Here is a 17,871-nt window from a genome sequence, read left to right as displayed (position 1 = left end):
TCATCTTTAATGACATTTTTGGCAACATTTAACAACTTCACTAGTTTTCCAGTTAGTCAAAAGCGATGTGGTTTATGATTTTCCATCTCCATTTCATCTCAGTCACATCTCAAGCACTGTCTGTGGTAGTTTATTTCTTTTTCTCAAATCGTCCCTTCATTATTAACATGAGACATAAAGCGAAACACCTACAAGGAGTTTCTGTGCTCTGATAGGATTCAAATGTTACTGTGTGCATATGTTGCTCCCCTCGTGTTGACAAAAGGGGTGAAAAAAAATATTTTTCAAAATAAAGAAGGTCAGTACAATGCCACCAATGCCACACCTCAACAAAAATTAAATATTATAAGATTCAAAAAGGTGGGATTTATTGCAGTGCTGTTGCATTGGATATTTGTAGGTTGTAGGCCCAACATGCAAAAAATGTGAACAAGTTAAACACAATGCAGTTCCCTCTATAGTACAGTTCCTCTAAAGACACAATGTTGTGCTGTACAAGATGTCCTCTTTTTTCTTTTTTACATGACAAGTTAATTATTTAAAAAAAAAAAACATTTCATGAACAGGTGCTTTTCTATTGATAATTCCATTTGAATCCCAATTTGCAGGCACATATCTTTCTTTAGTTCCACTCTTCCCCCCTTTCTTAATTAACAGTCTTCAATGAAATAAAATTACAAATAAACTTATTCAAAGAAGCATCTCATCAGTTTGGTCTCTCATGGGTATTTCTTAGGTGGGATGTCAGGGTCATGTCATGTCTGTTATGACTTTGGTGGGGGGGCAGGTTTTTGGACTGGGAGTCACCAGCCATTACTAATTTACAGTAGGATACCTTTTCCAGTCTCAGGATGAAGATGATTGATGTGATGTGTTGAATGACTCCATACAGCTGCACAGCATAAGTCCTGAGCACCTCCATGTTCATGCCATCATAGCCTGTAGCCTTTACAAAATGGAGTCTCTTCTCACCTATGGTGGCTGAGGTGTGAGGGGTATATTGTGCATCTTTGTGAGTCCAGTTCTTTTGAAAAACAGGTTTTGCTGATCAGCAAAGCTAGCTCTGTTTGTAAAAGTGATATAGAACTAGTACAGCACTGATTCTTCTCTTTTCACATACGCCAAAACAGGATGAATGCACATGATTGTCAAAAACTAAAATATTTGGTTTAGTGAACTTTTGATCTGATTTTATAATATTTTGGGGATCTGTAAACAATAATAAAAGTGCTGAAATTTTGATGAACTGTATTTTGTGTGAGAAAAAGGGATTCCTCAAGACAGCGCCAAAACTTTTCATCTTCCAAAGACAAATTTTTACCGTCTTTGCTACTTTGAACTTTATGGACAGAAAAAAGGCAGTAAGTACTTTAAGGACAACCAATTCATTTGTTTCATTTATGAGGTGTTGCTTGTTTCTACATTTTTTTTTTTTTTTTTAAATAAAGTTTATGTAAAAAAAAAAAAAAACATTCTCCATAGGTCCTGGGGCCTGATAAAGATCCATCGGAGTCTGGCCATTCTAAACAATTTTCTCATCAAAATTTCAGTTCAGTTTAAAAAAAATACATACACCCAGATACACATAATAGCCATTAAAAACACACTTTAACTGACAGAAAAGCAATGGTTGTATACACGTGATACAAATTTACAAAACATGTCGATGATTTTCATCAGGCGTTCTGCACGGAATGCTATTGCGTAGTGCCGACTCGGAGTGTGTATTTCCACTGACAAGAAGCTATGGGATTAGCAAAATAGTCCGGAGATGCGTGTATCTTCTTTGTCATCTCTGAAAACATTATTAATTAACCATTTCTATCCGTGAGATGGCGTTATTGTTCCATACGAGCGATGATTTTTCATTATTGTGTCTTACGGAAGAATGTCAATATCTTTAGCTTTGTGTAGAGCCATAAAACGAACTTACCACCTGAGCTAACTTGCTAGTGCGTTAGCAGGCTCGACTCGACGACATAATAGGTTGCTCTGGTTTTGGGAACACTGTGTGCTCGCTGTGAGCTCATCGAGGATAGTATCGGTCACTTTCAGATAGTATCCATGGTCTACCGTATCTTTCACGCCTGAATTGTTGTGTAATCGTTTGCCGCCCTGATCGTGGGATGGAGTGGCACCAGCTCACTTGCTATAAAGCGAGCTAACAGCAAGTTAGCCGGTCCCCAGTGTCTTCGCAACGGTGGCAGAACACTATCACTGCACTGCCTAAAAATACACTTACTTTCTTGTGCTCAGTGCCCCTTCAAAAGTGGTGGGCTAGTCCACACTGGGTTTGTGTTCGGCTTTTCTGCGCAAATTGCTCGGAGTTTGGCACTCTACATGGTCACTACAGTGAATTTAAGACGACTTGAAGAACGAGTCGGACCCCGAGGTTGTGAGCCGAACTGGCCTGATCTGACATTACATCGCACCGGCCGGCGAGCTTCAGGTCTCAAGGTGAACGAAACTCTGCTTTGGCTGATCGGTGGCCGAATATCATTTTGCCTCAATGGCCTTGTTCTGTCACCAGGGGTAATATAACAGTCCTTGGTCCGGACCAGGGTAGCAAGATCGAAACGCTGTAAAGGTCAGATAAAACCGCTTTGTTTCGACTGTCAACTGCCTGAAATTGGAAAGGCATATTTCATCTTTCCACAGTAGACACCATGTCGGAGGATAACAACGCAGACAAGTTCATCAAGGTAATTTTAACAAAATTGTACGTCAATCTTCATGCAGGTAGACAGTGAAGTAGTTCTCTCTTTTGAAGTAACAATTTTGGTCTGAAGTGTGAATGTCTTCACAATTGTCAATGTTGTCAAAATGATGTTAACTGTCTGTTGCTGTAATAATGCATTCAGTGATTACTGCTGCAGAAAGTACATTTGAATCTGACAGTTTGGTATGTCCCTTGGCTGTGCCAGAGTTTTTGTGCAGTTTACAAATAAGAGTGTGAATCATGAATGATATGTCCTGGAAAATTTTACACTTGGAGCTTGGATTTATCCAACACGGTGATGTCATTAACTGACCACAATTCTTTTCACTCTTCTGTGCTCTGGGATTTGTCCCTGGCCTACTTGCCTCTGTGTGTCACTGCCTGGACATTTATGTCAGCAGTAAAATGTGATCTCACCCCCCCCTTCACAGTTAGGTCAAAATGTGCTTGGGTTCACTGGGGTGGGGTGGGGGGGACTGGAGCACACACTGGGTGGCCACTGGGGCCGTTATGATGAAGAGTGCTCTCTGGTATTAAGATATGCTGGCACACTCTTAACCAAGAAATCATCACGCAATGAAAGTCCTTGTGATGTCCCAGACCGATGTGTTCTTAGGAAAGGAGGAAAAATGCTAAGTTGCGAATTTTCTGATCCTAAGATAAGAGAGATAAGATAAATTTTATTGTCCCACATGTGGGAAATTTGTCTTGGGCTCTTCATCCACGCCACAGCCCCATGCACAACCATACAAATCAATAGCATACAGCAAGCAACCCAAACACAAGTATGAGACAGCCTGGGGTCGCAACAGAGCAGCGCCACCAGAAGTGGTTCCTGAGCTTTGTGCCTTAAAGTATAAGCAGAGTGTTGGTCAGTTAATAGTTTCCTTTTATAGGCAGCGATGTCCAAGCACACCTGGACATACGTGTGTTATACAGTAGCAGAAAAGCTGTCTTAATCTGTGTAAAAGGCTAGCACTGTCATGGAACTCGAAAAGTGATAATGGACGCAATAGTTCTTACACAATCCATTGTTGGTGAGGGAATTCTCGCTCAGTAGAGTCAGTGCCAAACTCGTTTGTAAGAGAATTTTAATCACGTGAAAAATCAATATTAGTTATAACACCAGTTTCAGTTGCCGATCTGTAGTAACAATAATTGGGGATAATCTGAATTTTTTGTTTTAATGGCTGTTGATTGTACTGCATGACAGAAACTATGCTAATCTTTGTAAAAGTAAAGGGGGTCCGTAATAGTGATATTAAGTTTGTAAAACATGCCAGTCCTGCACAAATAAGTTTTTTGGTTTTTTTTTCAGCCATCTGATATATTACACAATGTGGTTTCTCTTTGCAACAGGAGACCTCCATTCTAGATGAGTACAACATAAACTGGACGCAGAAGTTGGGAGCCGGCATCAGTGGACCTGTCAGGTCAGTGTGAGACATTGTGTTAAGAAGTAACTCCCTCCATGGTCATCGTTTTTGATCTACCCAAAGAACTTGGAACAAAATGTTTTATTAAACTATCGCCAGGACAGCTAGTGTTGCATAACCAGAAGACATCATCATGTCATCTGTTTGTGACTAGGAAACCTCTTAAATCGTCTTGCAGGTGTGCATGGAAAAGGGTAATTATACTGGATCGACATGCTGGGTGAAACATGCATGATAGTGGAGCTGGTGTCAAGTGAGAGTGCCTGGTTTTGTTCAGATCTGAAAATAGTGTATCATGACTCAGAATATTATAAAATCCCGTGATGGGATTTAAGATAGAAATAAATATTGACATATTGCAGTGACTAAGCCAGGGTTGTGAATGCTGCTGTAGAGTGCTTACCATATGGTTGTAGCCACACTTTTTGCACACCAACAGCTGGAATCAAGTATGATGTCAGAGCACATTATTTTTGAACTGGGATGTCAAATGGACTGTTGTCAAAATACATGTTTCTTCTTCTGTCGTTTCATTACATTGTGTTCACGAGCACAGTTTGACTTTAACCATCACACATGGGCACACAGAGAGAATTTAAAAGGGCCAAGTGACTGTCAGTTGACCAGGCTTTAACAGACTGCATCAACTACTAGTGTGTTACAACATCACAACATGAGGATGGTTGCAGAGATGTTTGTCACCTGTATGATTTTTGTAGCAGCTGGTGGCGGCTCATTCGGCTCAGTGGCATGTAAATGCAACTTCCTGGGTTTGAATCCAACCCAAATTTTGCCACTCACACACCCTTGAATGGAAGTATATTAGCCTGCTTTTGAAAGTTTACTTGTGTAAATGAATGCATGTAAACATGTTGAACAAAGTGTATTTATGTCTAATTTCTTAGCTCATGCAGGTTTTAGTGCATATGCTTCACTCTGATTAGTGGATACTTGGGGATTAGGGAGGAATATATCACAGATTACACACATTACTGAAATACTGACCACAAACAGCAATGGCTTTGGAGACTTTTTATGTTTAACCTGTTGAGACTCTTCTAGAGACCTAGTAAAAGTGAATTCAGACTGAAGCTGTCATCAGATGTGCAAACAGGACTTTTTGTCTGTTATTAAAGAGAAAACACTAGAGATGTTCCCATGTATTGGCCTAAAAGCTCAATTAAGATTATTAATACGCTTTTGTGTCTCTTTAGCTGTATCTTTCATAGATTAGATTTTTTTGCCTAGTGTAAACAGAGAGGTAGTGGCTGCTCAAACAGCTCTCCATTTATGTCCATTTATTTTTTGTGCGGTTTCGTCTGACTGCCCTGCTGATTCTTGCTATACACAGGGTGAAATATCAGCATGTGTCACTGATTCCTCCTTCCCATTCTGCACTTTGAAGCGACCGCTGGTCTGCATCAGCAGAAAGCAACCTGTTATTACCTAACGTGTGTAGTTTTGGCCTGAAGTGACAATAATTCTGAGAAAGTGACTCATCAACTCTCCATGTAAACACACTCCTAAACTTTGATGGCTCATGCACGACTTTGTTTCTTTCTGGGCAGCTTTTACTCACCATGTCTTTTTTTTGCACTCTAATTCATGGAAGCCTTTGTTTCATATGAATTCTTTTTAATTTACCTCGTCACCCACCTCTTTCTGTCTCATAACATATTCACGTCTTTTGCTGTACCACCCCCCTCTGTCTAACTCTGTGATTCATTAGCTTCCCAGTGAAGTGAACTTTGGCCCAAGCAGAAAGTTTCTCGCAGCAATACTTTAATAGTGTAATCTGAGTTTATGGGCCAGAGGTTGATATTTAAAGTGAATATTTGAGTCCTTGCTGCTTAGTGGAGGCAGAAAGGATTTAAGACTCCTTGGAAAATGAAATGTAAATCTCTGCGGTCCATATTTCATTGGTTCATCAGTTTTCTGCTGCAATCCTAAAATGTAGTTTGAAGACAGACTTTTTTTTCCCAACCCTGAATATGAATATGTGAAAATTTTTAGGACAGTTTCCTTTGGTTTTACGTTTATTACAGTGATGCCGACAAGATTATATTTCCTATAACAAACTGTAATGTTGACAAAATACTGTTCCTAACTCGAGTTAGTCAGCTGATGTCCCGACTCTGTTTATATCAGGCCAAAATTAACTTCACAGCACATTTTACCCAGACTTCAATAAGGCTGCAAAAGTGAACTGACATTAGAACTATATAACTAATTAAATAAATATTAAAAATTAAGCATACACGTTCACAACGTACAACATTCAAATTATTGCCTGATTGATAGAGTATAGTTTTTGAGGCTGTTATTGTGGGTCTCACAGTTTCAAAACCAACATGTCAGTGTTTTATGGTGGACAATTTATGTATTGGCGACACTATTTCTAAATTTCTGGCATGCAATTTCTTGTCTCGTATTGGCTGATATGTAAACTGATACTGATTTAACTGTTAAAAGCTAATATCAGGCCAAATAGCTTCTGATTCAATCCCACAGAAATATAACAAAATAATAGATAATAAAATTTTGCCAAAGTGTACATGCTTCAGTCTGTGAAATGAAAATGTGACATGAAAAATATTTCCATTTGATGTAATGATCCAGCCATAAAAATTTGGAGTCTCTGTTTTAAATATTTATTCATATTTAGCTTGAATATTTAACTGAAGAGTGGGGACTTGGAGCAGGCTGATGGTGTTAAATGAGATGATTTTAACACCCTTAAAGTTACTTTAAGGGGAGAGAGTGGAAGCTGTGTGGTGATAGGTTAATGGATTTCTTGAATAATGTACCTTTATTGGTAGCAAAGGTGACAGCACATCTGTGGAGTTAGAAGCAGAGCTTCTTTTATTAAGCTACAAATCGGTACTGCCTGTGTTTCATGTGTGACTGTTGGGCATTTTATTAAACACGTGGTCCACTCTAAAATGAATTAGAGTTTTTTAGCTATATAAATAAAATCACCTTGATGTGATAATGGCCATGTTTCTTTACTGTACAAACAAGAATGCTGGCAAAATGTATAGCTGTGCATTCGATTTACAGACACAGTGATTACATCTGGAGCACACGACTCAAATATGTTTTTGGTAACAGAAACGGCCAGTGTTTGAGTCTCAGCCAGCATTATCACATCTATGACTCAGACTGGGTCATCATGTTGACTGAGATGTTTGTTGAGCCTCGTTTTCTTTCTGTTCAGAGTTTGTGTGAAGAAGTCAACTCAGGAACGCCTGGCCCTGAAGATCCTCATTGATCGCCCCAAGGCCAGAAATGAGGTTAGAGGACGTGCTGTCATGGCTGGGATTAATGTCTATTTTCTGTTGTATTTGTCTGTAAAAATATGCTTTGGTCTGCCTGCCTGATGTCAGTCTTTATTAATTACTGTTTTTCTATCCTTGTCAATCTGTCTCCTGGGTGTCTTCTGTCTGTTTGTGCAGCCTTTGTTGTGTGTAACATTGTTTTCCTGTAGTGAACAGTGTGTCTAGCAGCCTCTCCATGTCACTAGCAGACTTTTTTTCTTGATCAAGCAGCCGTGAGACATGCAGTCAAAACAAGCAACACAGACTTACTCCTCACAAGCTCTCGCCGAACTGTGAATGCTGTCACTACAAATACACACAGACTGATACCACTAAACAACATATTCTTCAGGCATTTTTATCATCTTTTTGGATGAGGGTCGGCCTTGTTTAAACAAGGCACTCTAAACAAAAACTGCTAAACACCTGAGCTGGATTATTTGCACAATCATGTGTATTATTAACACAATGTATTTCATTTTTTTAAATACAGATTTGGCAATATCTGTATGTCATGACACACCAGCCTGGCAATAACATAACTGGATCAGAATTTACTCTGTCATATACAGTATATTGACATCAATATATAAAAGAACATGTTCCATGGTGGAATAGTCCTTTTTCTCAGCAGACATTTTCACTTGTCACTGTAAGAACAGATGTTAGTAGTAGCATCATTAATTTGATTATTTACCCCCGTGCTTTTCATCCTGTACCATGTCAAAGTGACATCTGTAACTTCTATTGTTACCCATATTGCTAACCTCCAATTTCTTCCAAGAAAAATGTATTAAGTGACTTGGCTTCCTGATCGAGGCGCCCAGAATGACATTCAGCAACTTCACAAACGCTAGATGCTCAGAGCGATATTAGCAAAAATGGGATGCTTTTCTGTCTTTCAGTTATGTCTCGTGCTTTTAAAATGAAAATGTAACACACTGAAGTGAATTACTCTATACACAGTATTTGATTCTCTCCTGTGCAGGTGCGTCTCCATATGATGTGTGCCAACCACCCAAACATAGTGCAAATCCTGGAGGTTTATGCCAATAGTGTCCAGTTCCCGCACGAGTCCAGTCCAAGGTAAAGAGCTGTGTGTGTGTGTGAATTTGTTTGTGTGAAATGGACACAACCTTTCTCTTTTGCTGTTACCCTTGACCATCAGCACGTCTATTCTTCTTTTTTTTTTACCCTTTTGTTTTATTTTGCCAGAGCAAGGCTCCTGATTGTTATGGAGATGATGGAGGGCGGTGAGCTGTTCCATAGAATCAGTCAGCACAGGCACTTTACTGAAAAGATGGCCAGCCAGGTCACCAAACAGGTACAGTAGGTGAAGACATACACACTTAGAGATGAAACAACACTGACCGTCCCAAATACACACTTTAGCATACTGGGAGTCAAGACAGTCTGAGCTTTTAGCTCTGTCTAGATAATGAGCTGTGTTCAGTCAGTAGCTGTCCAGTAGTAGTTTGTCTGCACATTTCTTTATGTCAGATATGGTCAAAAGAAGCAGCACACACCAGCTCAAGCAAAGTGTGTTTAAAGGCTGCTTTGACACATGCACACACACACACACACACACACACACACACACAGACTGGTGTCTCAGTCTGATGTCTCTTCCTCCTGTAGATCAGTCAAGCCTTGGAACATTGTCACTCCCTAAATATTGCACATCGTGACCTGAAGCCAGAGAACCTGCTCTTCAAGGATAACTCTCTGGTAGGTAGCAGAATTTGCAGTGAAACTGCAATTTTGAAAATGCACCACCTCTGATGCGGATGCTTTTGTGTTAATTAAGCACATGACACCCAGTATATACTATCAAGCAAAAGAAGCTTTGCTTGACTTCAAGGCTGAAGCTACTGCTTTACTTTCTGTGACACTGCAAGGAAGAAAATCTACAGTCTGTGTTTGGCAGGAAATAGCCAAGATAATCTGGAAGATTTGGAAATATCCTACCTGTGTTTGCTATGCTTGACCTCTGTGTCCACCTTTACTCTGGCACCACCTTCAGAAATATCCCAGAAACCTAAATGTATTCCTTTTAAAACACTTTGTCAAATGAAACTCAAGCCACTAAGACACAAGCAAACTGAGAATATTTTACACAAAACTACAAAAATATGTTCCTGTGCTTGCTCCACGTTCATGCTGCTCACTCTGCGATTCTGTCTTTTCCACAGGATGCACCTGTGAAGTTGTGTGACTTTGGCTTTGCCAAAATTGATCAGGGAGACTTGATGACCCCTCAGTTCACTCCCTACTATGTAGCACCTCAGGTAAAAAGCATAATTGGAATTAATCCAATGAATACTTGTTAAATACACACACACCTGCAAATTTGCTTTTAATCTTAAATGCAGCTATAATTAAAGCTGATGTAAATTTCTATGATGTATCCCCCCTGCTGTTCTGTTCAGGTACTTGAGGCTCAAAGAAGACACCAGAAAGAAAAGTCTGGAGTTATACCTACCTCACCCACTCCTTATACCTATAACAAGGTGAGAATCCAATCCGTTGGCCTAAGTATTTAGGCTCAATAGCAAATATTGTTCTTCAAGTTGGGACTATGCAAGGTTTCAGCATTACTGCTGAAAGTATTTTAAAATAAATGTCACTTTCTGTTTTCAATCGTTTTTTTCAGAGCTGTGACTTGTGGTCTCTCGGCGTGATCATCTATGTGATGCTGTGCGGCTATCCCCCATTCTACTCCAAGCACCACAGTCGCACCATCCCGAAGGACATGAGGAAGAAGATTATGACGGGCAGCTTCGACTTCCCCGAAGATGAGTGGAGCCAGATCTCTGAGATGGCCAAGGACATTGTACGCAAGTGAGTATCTTTCCTGCTCTGGGCTTTGAAATATAAAGAAACATGGCATCTATTTGTGATATATTTTGAAAGCAGTTGCTTCCCTTGAGCAGGGGTAGATAAATTAAAAGTTGTCTTTTCTTTTTTTTAATATTCCAAACCTATAAAAGTTGCTGCACATCTGTGTTTTTATTTTTTCATGTTTATTATTGTCCCTATGGTCCTTGCTTGTCTTGCTTTCCCTGTATTGTTTTTTCCCCTTCTTTTCACTTCCCACTTTCATTCCTGTTTTTCTGTCCAATAATTTGTACCCCCTCCGCTCGTTGTCTGCTCCCTGCAGGCTGCTGAAGGTGAAGCCAGAAGAGAGGCTGACTATTGAGGGAGTCTTGGCACACCCTTGGCTCAACTGCACTGAGGCCCTTGACAACGTGCTGCCCTCCGCCCAGATGATGATGGACAAGGTGAGCGGAAACATGAAGGTGCAAAATCTTGTGTTGCACCAATGTCATATGGATATGCTGCTGTTTCTGAGTAATTGACCCTAAGGCCACTGTTGAAAGCTAGACAGAGCACTTTGTATTCAGTTCAGACATGTAGTGTGGTGGTGTCTTCTTCCTTCTCTCTTCTTACTGTCTGTCCTATTATGTTTCCAGGCGGTAGTCGCAGGTATCCAGCAGGCCCATGCAGAGCAGTTGGCCAACATGAGAATTCAGGATCTGAACGTCAGCCTGAAGCCCTTAAACTCTGTCAACAACCCAATCCTCAGGAAGCGGAAACTACTGGGGTATGATGGATTTTGTTGAGGTTTTTGTGTCCGTTTTTTTCATCTTGTGTTTTTGAAGTATAGTTACATTACATTTAAACTGAGTTCTGCGCTGATAAGCTACTTGATGAGACCAGGACGAGAATGTTATTCTGATGTTTCTATTTGCGTTCCTATAGCACTACATTGCTCAGTGATTAATCTCTAGTAACATTTCCTTCTCTTCAGTTAGTATTCTCCTAATTGTGTCTCTGACTGTCCACGTCAATCTATAGTTTGCTGTTATCATGTGTTTCGGGGGTCCTTGTATTTGATAAAATATAAAAGTTTGATCAGAAATATGTTTTGGTGTCCGTGTTGCAGACCCAAGCCCAGTGACAGTTTCTTCATTCACGACCCAGAGAACGGAGGAGAAGACTCCAACGTAGCGCTTGAAAAATTACGAGATGTCATTGCACAGTGTATCCTACCACAAGCTGGTCAGTTAATCCACATAGAAATTTTAGCTTAACTAACTTAACTTAAACTTTACTGTAGAAATGACTACAAATACACATACTTTGCACACCGTATATATTACATATCATCTACAGATGACAAAACTTAATTTCTATTAAAGTTATGATTCTTTCCCATTCATTTAAGTAGAATTTTGTCGCTTGGAGATGAAAAGAAAGAAATTGCCAATGTGCTTAGAAAATAGCTGATTAAGTATTTATTATTAGTATTTATATGTTAACTTTGACTATGTAACTATGGGAGCTGTATACTTTATAGCTTCTATGAGTCATGATTGTTAATATTTTTATTTGTCCAGGAGAGAACGAGGATGAGAAGCTGAATGAGGTGATGTACGAAGCCTGGAGAGTCAACAGAGACTGTAAACTGCTGAGAGACGGCCTGCAAGGCCTCAGCTGGGACGGTCAGTGTTGTTTCATCTGATCTTTATTTAGCAAAATTGTCATTTTTCTTTTTTGTATTAAACGATTAAAAGCAAAAGAAGCTACCTTTTGATAACTGTGATGACCTGCAGTTGTTTTAATTATGTCATTCAGTGTTAATTTGTCATAAGCATAACTACTGAATATTTAAGCCATTTTTCACTCAAAAATGCCAAACTTTACTCGATTCCAAGTTCTCAAATGATTTTTCGGCTTTGGACTAAACAAGCAATTTTAAGACGTCACCTTTGTAATCTTTGAAGGCTTTTGTTTATTCATTTTTTGAGATTTTATAGACCATATGATAAATTGAGAAGATAATATTCACTTCTGTCAGTGACGTTCATAGGATGTTGTCTGTCAAAGAGTTAATAGCTTAAGTGGAAAAGACAAATGACAGGTTGATGTGGATTATCTATGGAAAACATTCTTTCTACTTAACATGAATAATTTCCTCAGGTCCTTAAACACCAGTTTTCTCTTTGCAGGACGAGCTTTCTCTGATAAAGTCGACCGCTTGAAATTGGCTGAAATCGTGAAACAGGCCATCGAAGAGAAAACGAATCTCCAAGAATCTCATTAGCAAACGCTGTCTTTCTATCTTCTTTTTATATTGTTTGTTATGACCCTTTTTAACCCATATCTGTAAAGAGGCTTTTTAAGTGAAATGATGTGCTAATTTGTTTTTTCTTTTTTTGTTTTTCTTTTTTTTTTCATGAATTCACTTGCAAGACCTATTGTACAGCTGTAGATATATTTCAAAGAGGACTCATTGGTACTATAATTTTTTTAAATAGACACTTGCAAATAACGTTGAAAAAAAACCTATATTTTCATTTTTTGCAAAAAACAAAAGAAAAAGAGAAAAGAAGAGAAAATTGTTAAAGAAATTATTTTCTGGGAGGGAATTTTTATTAGCTGCTTGTCACATGTTTTATCCCACTTCTTTAATTTTATTCTATTTTATTTTCTTTTAACCAACCATAGAATCTTATTTATTTAAACAGAATTCCTTTATTTTATACTTTACTTGTAGCCTGGCAGAGGGCTCTGAAGTCGAGAGAAGTTGTCTGCAATGTGACTTTGTTCTTCCACACATGCTCTGAATCTCAGACTGTGTTTAACTTATCTGAATCTTTGTTTATGTGTATCTTTCCCCTTGGCCTTTTTGTTGTACAGAGGTCAAGGCAGAGTGGGGGGAAAAGTGGAGAGAAGAAAGTGTCATGAAATAGACAAATGCAGCCTCAAATTAATTTTATCACAACCCCTTTTTGAAGCTCAAAAGAGACAACACTATGTAGATCAAAGCAGACTGAATAGATGTAAAGATCAGTGTGTTTAGACAAAAAAGAGTCCTAACCCCAAGTTCACTTATTAGCTTCATTCTGGAGTTTTTTAACTGCCTCACAGCCTTCTGTAGAAGATGTGAAGGCTCTTTCACACTGTGAGATGCAGTCAAACACTCCAACACTAAGACTTGAGTTAAAAAATGAACTTCCACACCCAGCTGGAGTTAAAGTGATGAAGCTACTTGCCAGTCTCTGAAGTTTATGTCAGGCAAGTAAAATGAAGTGATGTGTTTTTTTTTCTTTAATTATTTTATTTTCCCTCCCCCAAATACTTGCAATAGGCTTTTTATGTCTTCTCACCCCTACTATGATTCTCAAAGGTCTTGAAGGCAGAATGGGCAGCATTTGTCTGTTGTAAGCACAACATTCAAAGTTGACCCCTCCTCCTTGGCTCATAGCTTCCTGTTTGATGCATGCTTATGATCAGATGCCTGGCCTGTTTGTATGAAGTCCCGCCCTCACATCTTTCGCACCGTCATTGGTTGTGAGCTACGCACCCACTGTCCAAAGGTTGATGGCCAGAACCTTCACGAACACAACAGAATACGGACAGAGGGCAGCGTCTCTGCGGGTACGGGTACCCCAACACACTTCTGATGGGTCTTAAGGGAGGATTCAGAGGGTTTCATGTTTGTTTTTATGAAGTTCACACATTCTGCCTTTAAGTTCAGTTGAAGTTGCTGATCTGTGAAAGTGACACAGTCTGAGCTGTTGTGACATAAAAATTGTATCTCCTTAAATCCAGACCAGGTTTAGTTAATATTTAAGTCCTTTCAAGCAAGAGCGCTTGCTATTGGAGCCAAGAGGGAAAAAAAACACCTGTATTTAGTGTCTTCATATCAGGAAAAAAGGTCTGGATGGACAGGATTTCACTCATGAAACATGCTGTGCACACTGAATGTGCAATAGGGCAATAATTGAATCATTCATCCATAGTGCGTGCATGTACATGGTCATGATATAGTGTGTATCTATCTGTCAGTATTACTGTCTAACCCTCCCCAATTCATTTCAGGGGCCAGAATACAAGAAAATGTCCCATCCCTTCGTTCATCCTCATCCTGTAGTTGTCATTAATACCGTATCATTGGTTAACCAGAGCAAACATTTACACTGTACTGATTGATATCTGATGTCTTCAAAGAGGGGTTGCCAGAGGGCTTGGACAGGGTTTGTTCAGTGCCTGATTATTTCTTCAATACTGAATACTTTTTTTTTTTTTTTAATTCTAAAACAATCTTAAGAGGTTTGTTAAGAAGTTGCCCTTCAGTGCGGTCTTAGCTTTATACCGAACATAATTTCTTGTTAAGATTACTGCATTAACTGCTTGTTTTTGACCTTGATGAAAAGATCAGTCTGTTCTGAGCATTTAGCAAACAATGGTGCAATATGTTGTTGCTGTCCACTGAAAGTCTTGGATCTCCAGTTTTGGTGGGTTAACATTTTGAGATAAACTGAAGGATTAGGTGTTCTTTTTATGAGCTGACAAAACATTACTTCTTAAGCTAAATAACCCATCTGAAAACAAATTGGATTATCTTTTTGCACTGTCATGAAGCTAAAATCAGGGCTGTTAGGTCATCAGTAGTTGACATTTTTGAGACACAGAGCAGTGAGTGTCAGTGTGGGCCTTCCTTTGTATGTCTGTATTTCTTATTTGGGTTTTGCTTAAAAAGATTTGAGCAAAGCAGTCATTACTAAAATGATTCTGAGATCATTAGAATTTTGTCGATGATGGTTTATCATACAGTCTCTTTTAAAAGCTTAATGATAACTGCATCTTGTGTTTGAAAAGACTTAATATGACATGACAAAGTTGAACACTCAAATGTGCCTTGTTAATGAGACAGCATCTTCAGCCTTTACTGCATTTATAAGTAAAAATGCCTCACAGGATGAAGGGAAACTCAGAATCGTTGAAGTAGTGATGTGGGCTGTGACGTGCTTGTTTTGGTGTTTTAGTTTGGCAATGTTTTATTGAAATGCAACTAGTGTCATATTTAGAGAAAAAGAGACATTTTATTTGTTGATTTATATCTTTACGGTATTCCAACTTACACATTAAAGAAATCGCTCAGCATTTTGAGAAATATGCTTATTCACTGCTGGAAGTTTGTGTTCAAATAGAATTTTGATTCCAGTCTGTCTGTGGGCTACGGCAAGCAGCTGGTTAGCCTAGCTTAGCATAAAGGCTGAAATGGGGGGGCAACAAGCCCAACTCTGTCCACAGGCAACACCTTTCAGAGCTCACTAATTAACACGTTGTGTCTATTGTTTCTTTTTCTGTCTTTCTCTTTTTTTTTAAAATCCTCCTTAAAACACCTAAGTTGTTTTTGTGCAGACTAAGCAAATGAGACATAACATGTTTATTTGCGAGCTTCAGAGGGGCCTCATTTACCAGGCAGAAATGTTGAACTTTTGCTTTAATGTGCATCACTCAAGTTTGTATTTTTTTTTAATGTCGAATCATACATTTACATTGTCATACATAACACATTAAGCATACAGTGTTGGCAGAATCAGCAGAGCCACTCCCTAAAGGTGCCGTTTTGTTTTGCTTTGACCACACCTGTGTGGATGTGTGACAGTATGTTAGTGATTAATATGTACTAGTCTGTTTCAGTGTTGATTTTGTACATTTGGAGGCCTTTTCAGAGCGAATCCTTTTAAATCTCTTCCCCACCCACTAATTTATATCTTCTGTGTTGGCTGAGCGTTATTGTTGAAGGGTAGTTTATTTATTAGCATTTTGTTATGTAAAGCCAAGTCATGTATCCTGATGTTGATACTCCCTATCAGTGAAAATCAACAGGACTTCTCGTCCTTGTGACTTCGTTTAGCTGCTGTTTATCTGCTCAGTGCTGCTAAAAATCCCAGCAGGCAGAAGGTTTTGAAGATGCTACTAAATACCAGCTTATTAAAAATGACGTGAAAGGCAGAAATGGTTCCGTCAGCACTTCTGAATAAATACCAGTTGCTTCCGTTTCATCCCATGTGACCTCGTAAAATTTTATATGTTGAGTTGAAATAATTTCCTCTGGCATCGGAGATGTAAAGCGGAAAAACAATTTATTTCACATGCAGTAGCCATTCCTGTTTATGTTTCAAAAGTCAGGGAGAAATTGAGAAGAAAGGTGAGAGTTTTCCTGAACATTTTCTCTGCTTTAGCAGTGTGTTTAGTTTTCCTCTGGATCTTGCAGTTAAGTAGCATGTACCTAAATCCCTCATCAAAGACTCACTGTATCTGTCTACTTTTTGCCCTTTTCTGTTTTTTCGCAATTGTCATCCTCATGCTGACTTTGTAATAAAAGAACTATTTGATTTTTGAACATTCTTTTGTAATGTTTCTGAGTGTTGTGCACAAGGTAATGCACAGCCCGTAATCGTGTTAGTTTACATGTAAAGGATGTTTGCTTGTAAACTTACTTAATTTGAGGAATTTGGCTCACTGTGAGAAGCTTTTCAGTAACTAACTATAATCTCTCATATGACTTCTAAAAAAATCTAAATCCTGACACGGCATTCAAAGGTCCAGCTGACCAGAAATGTTTGTCATATTTGCTTTGTCAGCTGGAGGAAAGAAAAAAAAAAGTTTACTCAAAAGATTTACATTAAAAATCTTTTATTGCAGATTGAAAATAGAGCAGACAGAAATCGAGACCAAATTTATCTTACAGCTGTCATTCCAAAAAAAGGCATGCTGTGGAAAATGGAAACAGGTTACCGATAATAGATTTATGACATGTTCCTGAGCCCATGCAGATATACCTTTCACACAGTGGTGAACCTCACCCCGTCCTTATTTGTGAGTGAATGCCCCTTTCATACCAGGTCACGATACTGTCACCTGTTGCCAACCTGTTTACCTGTGGAGTATTCCAGACAGGTGGGTTTCTTCTGAAGCAACGGAAAACTTTCCCAGTCTTTTGAGTAAATGTCAAAAAAGATTATCACATTTCTGTTTTATTTGTTTTAACAGCATACTCGCTTTTTTTTTTTTTGATTCCAAGCTGTAATAAATTCATAACCTCAGATGAGAAAAACACATTCACATTGATACATAACCATGAGACACACTTGCTATGTTACACATTTAAGGCACTTCTGTTGGAAAGCAGCAATAAAACCAGAAATTTGCTCCCAGGATGGAAATCAAACCATCAAAAGCTTCAAAGGTGAAAGAGTGATTTAAAGTCTGTTTCACATGGGGAAGGGTTTTTTTTTTTTTGTTATTGTTACACTGAGCTGAACAGACTGAGGTCTTAAACTGCAGTGGAAATGTTATAAAACGTAGTACAGAGAATAACAGGGCAGGTGAGGAAAAAGGTCTCATTGGGTCCCTCAGCACATCCCTTTTAAAGGGAAAATATTAAGCTTAAATACACAGGTTGCATTTCCTCCCAAATGTACAAGAGATGATGTGTTTCCAATTCCTTTTGGGTGATTGTGTAAAATCTAACGAGACACAAACCAGATCAATCTTCTAATCTGCACTGGCCCTTTGATGCACAGTGTAAACGGGTTGA

At 38.8% G+C, this 17,871-nt stretch overlaps 1 protein-coding gene across 2 annotated transcripts; it reads left to right on the top strand.

The window, feature by feature from the left end:
- The first annotated feature begins 1,702 nt into the window (after positions 1 to 1,702).
- mapkapk5 (MAPK activated protein kinase 5) lies at positions 1,703 to 16,674 on the top strand. 2 transcript variants are annotated; one of them, XM_046387811.1, is made up of 15 exons: positions 1,703 to 2,457; positions 2,659 to 2,702; positions 4,079 to 4,152; positions 7,373 to 7,448; positions 8,461 to 8,558; positions 8,688 to 8,796; positions 9,111 to 9,200; positions 9,665 to 9,760; positions 9,902 to 9,982; positions 10,126 to 10,313; positions 10,633 to 10,753; positions 10,946 to 11,076; positions 11,419 to 11,534; positions 11,873 to 11,977; positions 12,485 to 16,674. In XM_046387811.1, exons 2-15 carry the CDS (start codon positions 2,667 to 2,669, stop codon positions 12,577 to 12,579), a joined length of 1,416 nt encoding a protein of 471 aa, XP_046243767.1. In that variant the 5' UTR covers positions 1,703 to 2,457; positions 2,659 to 2,666; the 3' UTR covers positions 12,580 to 16,674. The 2 variants fall into 2 exon arrangements, with proteins under 2 accessions (XP_046243767.1, XP_046243766.1); XM_046387810.1 differs by having other exon boundaries at positions 1,704 to 2,457; positions 2,531 to 2,702.
- Positions 16,675 to 17,871: the final 1,197 nt, after the last annotated feature.

The sequence above is a fragment of the Scatophagus argus genome, chromosome 4 (assembly GCF_020382885.2).
Source record: "Scatophagus argus isolate fScaArg1 chromosome 4, fScaArg1.pri, whole genome shotgun sequence".
Lineage (NCBI taxonomy): Eukaryota > Metazoa > Chordata > Actinopteri > Scatophagidae > Scatophagus > Scatophagus argus.
Note: the sequence above shows the minus strand (reverse complement) of the source record. Positions and strands in the feature narration are given on the sequence as shown.

Excerpts from the sequence above, each read along its gene's own strand:
- mapkapk5 (XM_046387811.1), top strand. The coding sequence starts at position 2,667 with ATGTCGGAGGATAACAACGCAGACAAGTTCATCAAG. Across the intron at positions 4,153-7,372 it reads GGCATCAGTGGACCTGTCAG|AGTTTGTGTGAAGAAGTCAA; the intron begins GTCAGTGTGAGA and ends CTTTCTGTTCAG. Across the intron at positions 7,449-8,460 it reads GCCCCAAGGCCAGAAATGAG|GTGCGTCTCCATATGATGTG; the intron begins GTTAGAGGACGT and ends TCTCCTGTGCAG.